General features: G+C 32.3%; 1 protein-coding gene across 1 annotated transcript; it reads right to left on the reverse strand.

Moving 5' to 3' along the window:
• Positions 1–4,590: 4,590 nt before the first annotated feature.
• LOC140013814 (G-type lectin S-receptor-like serine/threonine-protein kinase At4g27290) lies at positions 4,591–8,179 on the reverse strand. The gene is made up of 7 exons (XM_072063963.1): positions 6,797–8,179; positions 6,548–6,676; positions 6,063–6,283; positions 5,735–5,945; positions 5,417–5,654; positions 5,172–5,319; positions 4,591–5,061 (listed from the first exon to the last, which is right to left on the reverse strand). The coding sequence occupies exons 1-7, from the start codon at positions 8,091–8,093 to the stop codon at positions 4,756–4,758; spliced, it is 2,550 nt and encodes an 849-aa protein (XP_071920064.1). The 5' UTR covers positions 8,094–8,179; the 3' UTR covers positions 4,591–4,755.
• Positions 8,180–14,358: the final 6,179 nt, after the last annotated feature.

Raw genomic sequence — 14,358 nt, forward strand, 5'->3', positions numbered from 1 at the left:
CAAAATTTTTGTGCGGGGGATTAATATTATAAAATGTATAGTAGATACATGCATTAATATTAATATTGTTTGGGTGTGTGTATTTCTTTCGCTTCGGCAAAAAAAAAAAAAAAGATACATGCATCAAGAATGTTCAACGTAGAAAAAAGTGTTGCAATTAGGTAGTGACTTACACACTACTTCAGTAGATGCAACAAAATAAGTCCTTTCTTTCTTTTTCTTTTTGTCGGCACAATAATTTCTATTATACACATATTCCTGCTATACACTAAAGGAAATGAGTGAAACCAAAATGATTAATTGAGAATTAAAAAAGGACTAAATTGCCACTAAATCAAACAGGTACCTTTACACCTATTGATAAAATTTTTAAAAAATTCTAGAAAAAAATACAAGCCAGGGATTAAAATCAAGTTTTTATGAGGGCCACAAATATAAATTTTTTATAATCAAGATTGACCTGTCACATAAAAGCCATAAAACTACGTCGTTTACCGACTTTTTGCGACCGGCACCTATTCCATGGTGTAAGTCATGAAATATTTAAGGTAACCATGCCGTGTTGACCTATTCTAGTCGTGCATGTCATGAAAAGGTCAAAGTAACTACGTCGTGTTGACCTATCCGCTGACTAAGCATTTTTTATTGTTTATTTCTGAAGGACTAAGCATTTTCATTTTGGCCATGAAAGCAAATAACTTAATGTCAAAATCATCTCCGCTTTCTTCTTCGTTTATAATCATAACAGTCAAATTGAATTATGGAAGTCTAATCTTTTAAAGAGATGTCCATTTTTCCTCTAACTCTCTCTTTTACCGCTTCAATTTTAATTTTTTTTCTTTTTGATATTTTTCCTCCTCGTAGTTTTGCATTAAAGCAAGAATTTTGGCACTTCTTTCCTCTAATATTTTCTTTTTTTTTATTATTTTTTGAATGATCAAAATTTTTAGGGAGAAAATGTAGCTCCAGTTTCATCGTGCTCATGAAGAGACCTCCTTGCTCGAACAGCTTCATCATGCTAATCTTGTTAAACTCATAGGGTATTTGCATAGGAGATGATCAGATCTAGAGGCTGCTTGTTTATGAGTTTATGACACGGGGAAGCCTTGAAAAACATCTTTTTAGAAGTAAGTCTGGATATATTTTTAAAGTTTAACATATAGTCATCTCATTACTTGAAATCTTTTCTGTTAAGTAGAATATCTATGTCACATTTTAGTCTGTACATCTGCCAAAAAATGTAACATCTGAAATTGATGGGAGATTCATTTACCATGCTGATGAAATCTGATTGCTTTCCATGAATATGGGCACTATAATTGTTCTTATTCCTCTTCAACACTGCTGTTCCAAACATGTTGGAAAGTCGTGTTAATGTCTATCAAACAGTTTAATAAAACGAATATGAAAGTCAAAGCAGCACAGACATAATTAATCCATTGACAAGGTAGACTCTTGAGTTCTTTGCAGTTTCTTATGAACTTGCTAGGTTCTATTTCCGATGGGATTTCTCTGGTACCCATGACCTGACACCTAGTTCTGGGGCAATGGTGTCGAAAATCTGCCATTATAAGAACTTTACCTGCAGAGATCCATACATAAATTACTCTTGACATTGGCTTACTGCCGTATTGTACCTCTAACCGATCCTAATTTGTTTCATTGAACCAATGCTGTTGTGAAAATAATTCAAGGGAGCATACCTCTCCCATGGTCCAACAGGATTAAAATTGCCCTTGGCGCACCAATATGTGGTTTAATGTTATTTGGCATGAATTATCCTCACAATTGGTGTTGGTACCCCATTTGGAAATGTTGAGGTTGTTTGTTCTGTTTAAGAATATCAGACATGCAAGTAGGTTAGGCAGTGCATTTTTCTTTTTGACTGGAGTTGAGATTATCCCAAGTCTCATTTGAAATTCAAGCCTTCCTTGCGCTCTTACCCTCAGCTGATGTTCCTCTTAGAGTTGTTGCAGAAAGCAACATTGCCTTACCTTGGTCTGGTAGGGTGTATGTTGCTTCCATGTATGGAAATCCTAGGCTACCTACATCTCAATTTGTTGGTCTTGCCCTTGCCCTCTGGCAGGTATCAAGAAAAAGGGAAAATGTATCTTACTTTTCTTGAAAGTATGGAGTTTGAGTTTTTAGTGCATTATATACAAATGTATTCGTGCTAAGTTTTTTTGTGATGCCTTCTCGTTGTTCTGAAGTTTGAACCACCATTTCTCACTTAATTATGTTAGTTTTCACGTGGAATTGAAGCATAAAGTTGGAACTGTTCAACTACTATTTGTATTTTGTTTTGAGAGTTTATTATTCTTTTCCTTGGATAGTAACATGCTTATTGCTTGGGTAGTAGCTTTTGTCCCAATGAATTCCCTTCTTTCTTGGTGGCTGCTTAATTTGTTAGTGTTTGTTGCAAAATTAATTATTCTTTTCCTTTTGCAGGTTTTGGATATTGTTTCTTGGATATGATGGAAGAATTAATCTAAAGCCTCAGCCATGACTTAATCTAGTTCTCAAAATCAAATCCTGGCTTAGTTAATTCATAACTGAAAATTGATAACATGGATTGGAGGAAGTCGTTGAAATTCTTGGGTCCTGAGTAGGGCTGTACACGAATCGAGCCGATCGCGGGCGGCTCGAAGAGCTCGACTTGAGCTCGGTCAATATCGAGCTTGAGTCGAGTTCTAGCTAATCAAGTCGAGCTTGAACTCAAAAACATTAAACTTGTTAGCTCGTGAGTTCGATTATATATTTATATATATATATTTTTTATTTTTTATTTTTATAATAAAATTACATTTATATCCCTAATATTTTATTATTTGTTAAGATTATTTATTTTAAAAAATAAAATAATTTTTTAATTATTTTTTAAGTAATTCGAGTTGAGCTCGAGCTCGAATTTGACATTTTGAGCTCGTCGAGCTCGAGTTTGAGCTTCATAAAATTAACTGGAGGCTCAGCTCGATTAGTCCAAAATTCGATTCGACTTGACTCGACTCGTTTGCACCCCTAATCTTGAGGAATTAAAATCTTGATCTGACCCTATTCATTATTCTATGCAACATTCATCAGATACAAGGACTCCTGGGGTGTATTTCTCTTGAACTTATGGACTTTTAAAGAGAAAATTAGGTTGTTCTGCTTCATTCGTAAATCTATACCATATTTGAACTCTCCTGACGATTAATATTTTGGGATGACTTTTGATCTTTTTTTTTTTTTTGGCTCTTTTGAAATTAATGGTACTTATTTCCTAGAATACAGAGAGCAGTTCTTGTTGAGACTTTAGATTGTTTCTGGAGGAATCATCCTGTAAACATGAATAGGCTCAGTTTAATTAGACTTCAGTGGTAAGCTACTTCCCTGCTGGTTTGACAATTTTGTTGTTTTCTTTACACAATATTCTTATTAGTGGCCTTTCCTGCAGGTGAGTTTCCGGAGTTATGGGCACAGAAATCCACTTGAAGACTACAAAATTGATGGTTGGTGATTCTTCATTACGAAGCTTGGTGCTACAAGAAGGTTAACTGTATAGACTGACTCGAGTCATTCTTTGTTGAAGTTGAAATGGCACTGTTTATTTGTATTTGTGGTATTGTAATTTTGATGAACATTAGTGTGTATTACAAGACTCGATTAGTGTGTTGACTAATGGAAGGTTTCATTCATTAATACTCGAATGAATAGGTAGTTAATTTGCTACAAATGAATTTCTATCTTTTTCTTATTTCTTGATGGACATCAAATGAGGAGGCCTGTGAATGGATTTCTTTTTGGTTTTGGCCTTGCCACAAAAAAAAAAAAAAAAAAGAAATTAAAAGAAAAAAAAAAGGAAAAAAAAAAGATGTTTTTGTGACTTGCAAGTCCGCTAGCCATAAGGCTTATAGGGTCTAATTCAACTAATAGGTTCCAATAGAATTTGTGACTCATAAAACATGACACAAAAGATCTTTTGTGATTATTATTTGCATGTCACAAATAAATTCTAGTTTTTTGACTTTTTATTACATTCAAAATACAAAGTACTCTTGTAAGTCACAATTGATAATGTGACATTCATATACAAGTCAAAAAAAAAATTTGTGACCATTAATTACATAACTCTCATGAACATGTCACAAAATGGTCACAAAAAGTTTTTGTGACTGTTAGGACCCTTTTATGACTATCATTGACGGTCACAAAAACAACTTTTTCTAGCAGTGTCTGGGGCGACGTGCCACCCAAAATAAAAAAAAAAGTAAAAAAGAATAGATTAGAAGTGAAAAATGAAACAGGGAGAGAGTGCAGCTTTAGTTGTCTCCCGAGTATGGAGACACTTGACTTATGTTGCATTATTGCAGGAACATTGCAATGTAGTTCATTGGTAAGAGATTAAGCAGGAGAACTATATCCTCATTTGGATGTCCTGGTCAGATATAAATATGATCATTGCTGATTGGCCATTTCAAAAGCAATTATACCGTAGCCATTTTTTAAGGATGAACGAGATTTTGAGGTGCCAAAGGCAGTAAAGAACAATAACAATTATTTTATGGCATGGCTAAACTGATATTGGATATTGAAAAGACAGAAGAGAAGGACAGAAATGTTCGTATTCATCTACTAGCAAAGACTGTGTAGCCTACAATATTCTTTATTACCATTTTCTCTGCTACACCTTATATATCACTGGGGGATGGTACACCAGGATAATAGATCACTTTGAAGTCCAAATCATAACATACAACAAAAAGGTGAAGCTACTCATCTTGGTTCAACAGATGAAATGGTTAGGCCATTTACTGAAAACTTTTGATCATTGCTTGAGATTGATTTGGTATTAATCACAGGTCTGATTGCAGTAAATGCAGGTTGCTTTGGTGAGGGAAGAGCTGCAAGTTCATTGCCAAGCATCGAGACAACATCAGACATGGCAGGTCGATCATTTGGATTTTCTTCAATGCAGAGAAGCCCTATGTTAATGCATCTCAATGGAGCAACATCAGGAGGACAACCTAGTGATGGATCGATTAGTTCCAGTGCTCGTTTTGAATTCCAAAGCTCCCAGGCCTTGCATCCATGAATAATAATATTCTTGTGAAACACATGCTGCAACTTTAATTATCATAAAACATTGAAAGGTTCTTGATGGAAAGAAAAATTTTAAATTTGATGCTTACATGTCCAAGAAGGTGAAGGGAGTCACTATTATGAAAGCCAGTGTTCTTCCTGCCACTCACAATTTCAAGCACCAATACACCGAAGCTGTACACATCAGATTTAGCAGAGAAAAGGCCTTCCAGTAGGTACTCTGGGGCCATATAGCCACTAAATTTTGACACACAGAAATAATCGCACAATTAATTCTGGTATATATCAGAAGAATTAGTTGCTCATGTGTGAAGGAAGTAGATTCTTTACTTACGGAGTTCCAACAATCCTTTTTGTATTGGTTTTTGAATCACTTCCACCAAATATCCTTGCGGTGCCAAAATCTGATATTTTGGGGTTCATTTCACTGTCTAATAAGATGTTACTGGCTTTAAGATCTCTATGAACAATGCGCAACCTAGAGTACTCGTGCAGATACAGTATCCCTTGTGCAATCCCTTGAACGATGCTAATACGAGTGTCCCAGTCTATTTGCATTTGTTTCACAGGATCTGCAATGCGTTTTCAGTTTCTCACTAATGAAACCAGAATAAGGTCTCCAAAAGAATTATCTGAGTAGAAGAACACTAACCAAATATGAAAGAATCTAGACTTTTATTCGACATGTACTCATAGATCAGTATACTTTCTTCCTGCTCATTGCAACAGCCTAAAAGCCGAACAAGATTCCTGTGCTGCAGCTTTGCAATTAACAAAGCTTCATTTCTGAATTCCTTCAGCCCTTGTCCAGATCCTCTCGAAAGCCTCTTGACAGCTATCTCCTGTCCCTTTAGGGATTTGCCCTAGTTCCAAAGAGGAGAAATGAAAGTTGAATATGTGTAAGTCTCAGCTTGCAAATAAAGGGGTCAATAACATGGATTGCTGAATTTGTCAGAGTTTTGTTAGCACTTCAATCTTACTTTGTAGACTGGACCAAATCCTCCCTCACCAATCTTATTTCCTGCTGAGAAATTGTTTGTAGCGGTGCACACACTTGCATAGCTGAAAAAGGGTAGAATAAGACCACCCTTTTTTCCTTGCCTAACATCATTTGCATTCTTCGTTTCACTATCTGTTTCACTGTTGCTGGAATCAAAATCATATGATAGTAGATCCTCGCTTGATTCTTTCTTGCGACCGCCTGTTTATCATAAGAAGAAGACAATCACTTTTCTCTGAACCTCAAATGACACGTTTTTCTACACATACCAGTTCGCAATCGCCAACAGATCATTATCATCATTTACAATACTAAATTGCAAATTTAACTGAAACTACTTTGCAAAAGGTAATTGGAAAGGATCTATACATCATTCTTTCTTTTCTACACCATGTACAGTTGTATTGTCCTGGCAATGGCATGTTGCCTGACAAATTTTGGAGAGTTGATATACAGAATTTTTACCTCTTTGCTTGATCTTCCATGTGACGAAAATGATGAATCCTCCTAAAATAGCGGCTGCCAAGGGAACCACCACTGCTACAATTATACTAGATCGTTTTTTGTCCCCTGAATTGTCTTTGTTCCCTGAAACTGAATACAACAATCATAGGTACATAGCCATGAATAATGACAAACATTACGTACATAAAATTAAAATGTGTGTTTTTCATGCAGAAAAGCAACTAAAATTTCTCAAGAAGCGAATTTCACCAGTTGGAGGCACTTGAATCTCAGAAGATGCAACCTTCAGGTGTAGTTTTTTTTTCACATCCACGGCCTGCTTTAAGTCTAATAGAGCTCCAATCCAAATTAAGCAACCGCTACCACCATATGAATAAGCTGTACAAGAGCAGTTCTCCTGACAAGCTGATTTGCAACCGTCCGCATTTTCAACAAGAAGTGACTGTGGATTACCAGGAAGTGTCATGTTTGAAATTGGTAAAAATCCAGCATTTCCCCTTTCTGGTGAGGTACTAGTTTTGCACCGCTGTGGGGTTTTTCGTGCACAGCCGGGAACCCCATCATTTGTGCTCTCAAAGCCTTCCAAACATGTGCAAGAGGAAGAATAGTTACCGGTAAAAACACCAAATTCCCCACAAAATGCATAGACATCAGATTGATCTATTGGTTGAGTAAACGTTAAAGCTGAAGCCCCATAGCCCAAGCCACGCGTAGCTTGTAGCAGCTTTAGCTGTCCAGATGTATCCATTACGAATCTCCATAGAACTACAGCAGACTCAAATGCCGAGTAAGTGTAATATGTCTCACTTTGGTCTGAAACAAAAGTCAAGTTAATTAAATATTTCAGTTCAGGAGCTGAGGGAAACATTGAACCATTCCAGATTCCACTATTCCAATAGCTTACAGACTTGTTCCACTGTATGAGAATTTCACTGCCTGATGTATTTGTGTCTAACACGAGTGAAAACATCCCAGGAGCGGGATCGTCTGTACTTCTCCATGAAACTAAACGTTGAACTTCATAGCTGTTATTGGAAGATAGCATCTTGTAGCCCAATTTTGCTCCTGGCAGCCATGTATCAGTAGGGTAATCAAAACTTTGCCAGAATAAGTTTGACGCATTTGAAGTTTCCCTGAGTACAAAATTTCCGTTATCAAGAAGTACAGCTTCAACAGAACTTGCTGGTGCAGACACCAAATTTGTTGACCATGCAATACTTCCAGAATGATCCAACAATACAAGATTACCGTCCTTAGAAATTTCAAGTCTTGAAGTCTGGGATGTGTTAAATATTGGTTCTACTCTATTCGCTACCCAGACTATGGTCTTGGGTGCCAAACTTGAGTACCAAATGCCTAAATAGACATTATTAGACCGGCCTGTTGCAAAGAATCCCAATTCAAATGTTCCATCTTTTGATACAATGGTTTCATTTCCTGAAAGACTTTGGCCTCTAGAAAGGGTGTCAACTCCTTTGGACAAGCAAAATTTACAGGCAAATAACAGAAGCAGAAGACATTGGGAATACTTGCATTCTTTATCCATAGGACTCTCTTCTTTGAAACATGAATGTCTGATAATCAATCGGTAGAGGGATATAGCCAAAAAGTTGAACTGCTATCAAGAGTCTAGCGAACTATGACCACTATCAAGAGTCTAGCAAACTATGATTAAGAAACTTCAGTGGCAGTTGGAATTGGTGACATTTTTCACTCGGTTTCGAAGCTTCTTTTTTTTTTTTTAATTATTATTATTAAAGCAACTATCAAGTAGTCTCCATTTTCTGTAAGAGAAGTATATTTTGGACATTAGACATGAGCCAATATCCTCAAGAATACTAAAATGGGATGGTTTCACAAACCACCCCGAGGTTTGTCTTAATATTATTTAGCACTCTTATGTTTCAAAAATCTCTTTTACCTCCCCTTCATTGACAATTTTTGTAACACTGTCCCCTCCTATGCATTAAAAATTCATAGAAGAGGAGCGATAACAATTTACTTTCAATTGTACCCTTTTGTTGTCCTTTCCATACATATTAGAGAGCAATTAAGACCAAAATAAACCTAATAAACAAAAGACAAAGTGAGAGATATGTAAGTGTGGCAGATAAGTAGTTTTACAACTGTACAACGATTGGTTCTTCAACTCTAGGATTACAAATGCAGCAAGATAATAACATAAGAAACACAAGTTTAGTGGGAAAATGAGAAACTTAAAGAGGAAATTAGTAGAAGACAATGTAACAGATCATAACAAGTTCTAACATTAGAAGGCAGTCTTATAATATTCATTAATATTATTCAATATAAAGAATCGATATTATATTTACAATATGAAGGTGATAAGTAAGATTTCATAAAGCGAAAGAAATCCAAATACACTATATTTGCTTCTAATGTCTGTTTGATGTACTTCTATTATATTAGGTAATAGTAGTGTCAGAAGTCCCATGCCTTGTATTGCTGTAGGACCATTATGAATTGTAATTTTGCTAATTATTGCCCTAATTTTTCTGTTTTCCAAATTCATTTTTTTGTGCAAATTTTGGTTAATCAATTAGGGGTTTCCAGGCTTTTCTGGAGATTTCGTTAGATCCCCCTGCCTCTAGTATAGAGTAGGAGTAGGTTTAGAATAAATTCTATCATGTACGGAAAAAAATCAGGGTTTCTAATAGGATAATATTACCAATATATCACCCATGATGAAGACAGCTTGTTTTGTCAAAATGACAGGAGAAGTAAGAGAGATTTTTGAAACTACATAAGTGATAAATGATATTAAGGCAAACCTTAAGGGAGGTTTGTGAGGTTATCCCTCCTAAAGTAGAGAGGAGCAAAACTGAAACAATTTTGATCTGATACATCATTGACTTCGGATCAAAGTTTACTTGTCCCCATTTTATAAACTTTTTAAGTCATTGATTATTGTGACATTTTCACTCGGTGCACAAGTCCTTTTAGACACTCGCATCTCTTTTGCAAAAGCTTCCACCTATATATAGCCACCAACAGCAGCTGAACTGCATTTTTTTTTTCAAATCGAACCAATCATAGCTGGCTTCAAGAAACTACATGAAAGACTGAGTCATGGACTGCCTGCAGCCTGCAGGATGAAAAATTAGAGATGACAACGGGGCGGGGGACCCTCCCCCATCCCCAGCCCCGTTGGGTAAACATATCCCCCGCCCCACACCTGTGGGGGAAAAGTTTATAATTGATAAAACTATATAATTAATAAAAAATATAATTAGTAATTTAGTACAAATGTATAATTAGTAAAAAGTATCTAATAGAATAAATGTAAATTAGTAAAAATTGTAAATAGTAATTTAGTATAAATATATTAGTATAAGTAATCAATAATAATATAAATATATAATTATTAGTATAACTAATAACATTAATTATATTACATATGAATAATTTGATATTTATAACTAATAATATTAAATATATTATGTATATAATTAATGTATATATATTATTTTATTTAAGCGGGGGATAGGACGAGGGATGGGGAGGGGGTATAGTCCCCCGCCTTGCCCTACCCCCGCCCCAATTGCCATCCCTATGAAAAATTATTCAAGTCTTCCTCTTCATCCAAGAATTCTCTAATACAATCAGGCCTCATTTAGTCATCTTTACATTGACATTATATACTTTAGGGAAAATCGTTACAAACGTCCCTTACATTTCACAAAATAACTTTTTTTATTTCTCACTTTTAAAAGTGTAATTTTACATCCTTTACAAATTTACATTGGTCAAATTTTGTCCCTCTCTAAATTTCTGACTAGTTTTTGGCTGGAATCCACCACGTGATCATTTTTTAAGGGCAAAATTATCAAATCACATTTTATATAATCCGATTTATAGTCTCTCACATTTCGCAAAATGAATTTGTTCATCCATCATATTTCATAAAATGAATTTTTTCATCCCTCACATTTCACAAAATAAAATTTTCATCTCTCATTAATCATGTGTACAAATAGTATTTTCTTGTTCTTAAAAAATCTCTCATTAATCATGTGTACAAATAGTATTTTCTTGTTCTTAAAAATTCATGTACATGTATATTTGATTTTACTTGAACAGTACGAATAGCATGTAATATATCTTTATCTGGTTTCAACTAAACAAGTTAATTGTAGTTGTAGGTGAAATCAAATAAAAATATATTATATACTATTCATACTATTTAGATGAAATCAAATAGACATATATATGGGTTTAAAAAAATAATTCATACACATGACCAATGAAGGATGAAAAAATTCATTTTGTAAAATGTGAGGGACGAAAAAATTTATTTGTAAAATGTGAGGGGTTATAAATCAGATTATGTAAAATATGATTTGATAATTATACTCCTAAAAATGATCATGTGCAATGCACATAGTGAATTCCGCTAAAAACTAGTTGAAAATGTAGATAAGGACCAAATTTGATCAATGTGAATTTGTAAGGGATGTAAAATTTCACTTTTAATAATGAAGGAAGAAAAAACTCATTTTGCAATATGTGAGAGATATTTTGAATTATTTTCCTGTACTTTAAACAGTTTTTTGGACGTTAGACTCAGAACAGCAACAGAAGGATATAGCTGAAAACAACTGTGCCTGGATATTTTTCTGCAACCTTTAGGTTGACACATGACTATGCTTTTCAAGAGATATATATAAAGCACACTATTTTAGTCAAGTTCATTGACATCTGTTTTGTCCTTACCATGGAGACAAATGACTCCTTTGCTGTATAATCAACAAGTCTAATGTATACGTCAATGGTACATAATTTTGAGTAAATCCAACATAAATGTTTAAAATGATTAAAAAAAAAAAGGAATAGCAATAATCCTACCAAGAAGTTTAATCTTGGACTTTAGCCAGTTTTAGATCAATCGATGAGTTAATTTCCACCGGAAAATCTATCTAAGAATCCTAGCTAATAATGGATGTCACCAAGTAATTTGTTTGGATTGAAAATTGCACGGGAAAAGACTTTTAGTTACTGTCATACTTCTTGTGATATGGTATATATAAAATTATAAGGTGATAGAGTAGCGTATTTATGGCATCTCCAAAATTTTTTTCTAAATAATTCCTCCAAAACAGTTGCCCTAGATATGTAGCGTATGTCAAAAAGAGTACTTTTCTTTAGTCAATGGTCGTCCGATTTTGCTTGTACTCCAAGGCGGTGGTAAGAATACATTGTGAAAATTCTAAGCTTATATCGTTGTGAAAATTCTACACTCCGGACGACTAGAAAGTGTTTTTTTTTTTTTTTTTTGCCCTTCAAAAATCTGATTTTTAGCTTGGAAAATTTCGAATTTAATCAAAGAAATTGCCGAGCAGTTGTTCTTGGTTCCCTACACATATATACCACAACATTATTGTCAACATTTGTTCTTGATTGCCTACATAATCCTCATCCTCTGAATTTTCAGCTAATTAATACTAGGAAATAGTGCGTGTGTTTCCATTTTCTTGTTTTGACTTCACATTTCTATAATTTTTTGACAGGTTGATCGGTTAGATTTTACAATTGGGTTAAAAACAAAAAATCCCCCTATAATATACCTAATATACAAAAAGCCCCCGTGATTTCAAAACATACAAAATGATACCTCATGTTTTGAATTAAATTGTAAATTAACAGCATTCATTAAAGTTAACAAAAATAATGGTTTCGACTGTTAAACTTACCGAATTCTGTTAAATTTACCGTTAAGTTTACCGGATTCCGTTAAGTTTAACGAATTATGTTAATTTACAATTTAATTCAAAACATGAGTTGTCATTTTGTATATTTTGAAATCACGGAAGACTTTTCTGTGTCTTAGATATACCATGGGGGGCTTTTTTATTTTTAACCCTTTATAATTTGATTTTGTTGGTTGGAAAATCAGTTTAGTTGACCACAATTATTATAAAGAGACATAAAATATTGCGCTTCCTGAGAGAAATAATTAAGTGGACTATTAGTGTTTAATTAGTACCACCCATAACTTAAGATTAGATTAAGTTTATGGAATTGAGTTCAAGATATAAGCAGTGCTAAATTTTGGTAAACCATTTACTGAAGCAGTATCAACTGACGAGTAATGGAAATGTTTTATTAAAGGAATGTATAAGATATATCGGTGCTCAAATCGATTTTAACTTTCACATGTCCTTTTATTCAAGGATAATGATTTACAATACCAACACGATGGACTGCGATATATGAATCATAATTTTGTAATTTTCTCTCTTATTTATCTTTACCTGATTTTACTCCCACGATCCTTGATTTCTATTTCAGTAAATTATAGGTTATTTAGATACGTTGTGATTTTTTTGTCGCTTTTTTGTGGCAATACTCTATATTTAATATTTTTTTTTACCTTATCACCCCTAGAAGTGTAAACGAGTCTAATCAAGTCGAATATTCTAATGATTAAATTTGTTTGATTATTTTAACAAACTTAAAATTTTGCTCAAAATGGACTTTTCTATTTGCTGAATCGAGTTTGAACAATCTTTTTATTGAGTTTAAGTATTATCGAACATAAAACACTATTTAAATTTAACTTGATTAATTAACGAATCAAGATCAAATGAACTTTTATCAAGTCAAACTCGATTTAAGTAGCAAATTACTTTGTCCATCTTTCAACTCTACCCACCCCTCGTCATACCCCTTTTTCCACAAACTGTCAATTATAATATTAGAGTCCTAAACCTGACAACGAGAGGAAGATTCGTCCTCTTTATTCAGACTCCGTTTGGATTAGCTGTTTTTGGGGTTGTTTTTAAAAAACAACACTGTAGCATTTCGTTTTTAAAATACAAGTCCGTTTGGATTAGTTGTTTTTGGGGTTGTTTTTCAAAAACTATATGAAAAACTTTTACTGTAAATATTTTTTGGATTATTTTTAGAGGTATTTTTAAAACATATTTTTTGAGTATTTTTATAATTTATAATTTTTATATTTTTATATTTATATACATTTATGCATTTATAATACATTTATAAATTTATATAAAAATATATAAATGTATTATATTATATATAATACATAATATAAATATATTTATAAATGTATATTATTATAAATGTATAAATTATAAATGAATATTATATAAGTGTATAAATTATAAATTATAAATTATAATTTTTACATTTTTATATAAATATATATTTATGCATTTATAATACATTTATAAATATTTATAAATAAATATATTTATATATTTATATAAAAATATATAAATGCATTATCTTATATATAATACATAATATAAATATATTTATAAATGTATAAGTGTATATTATTATAAATGAATATTATATAAATGTATAAATTAATATATTATAAATATATATTAAGATTATGTATAAATGTATTAATATAATTAATATAAATGTATAAATGTATTAATATTATGTATAAATGTAAAATTAATATTATGTATATTAATATAAATGTATAAATGTATTATATTATATATAATACATAATATAAATATATATTATAAATATACATTAATATATATATTATGTATAAATGTACATTTATATCAATGTATAATATATATTATATATATAATTTATATAATATATAATATTTATATAAATATATAAAAATCTATATAAATATTTTTAAATAAAATAAATTATTTATAATATGTATAAATAAATATATTAATATTTAATATATATAATTTTCAATTTGTATAATATACATTATATTGTATATGTATAATATAATATACATAATATAATATATTATACATAATATACATTATTACATTATTACATAA

The sequence above is a fragment of the Coffea arabica genome, chromosome 8c, assembly GCF_036785885.1.
Source record: "Coffea arabica cultivar ET-39 chromosome 8c, Coffea Arabica ET-39 HiFi, whole genome shotgun sequence".
NCBI classification, from domain to species: Eukaryota; Viridiplantae; Streptophyta; class Magnoliopsida; order Gentianales; family Rubiaceae; genus Coffea; species Coffea arabica.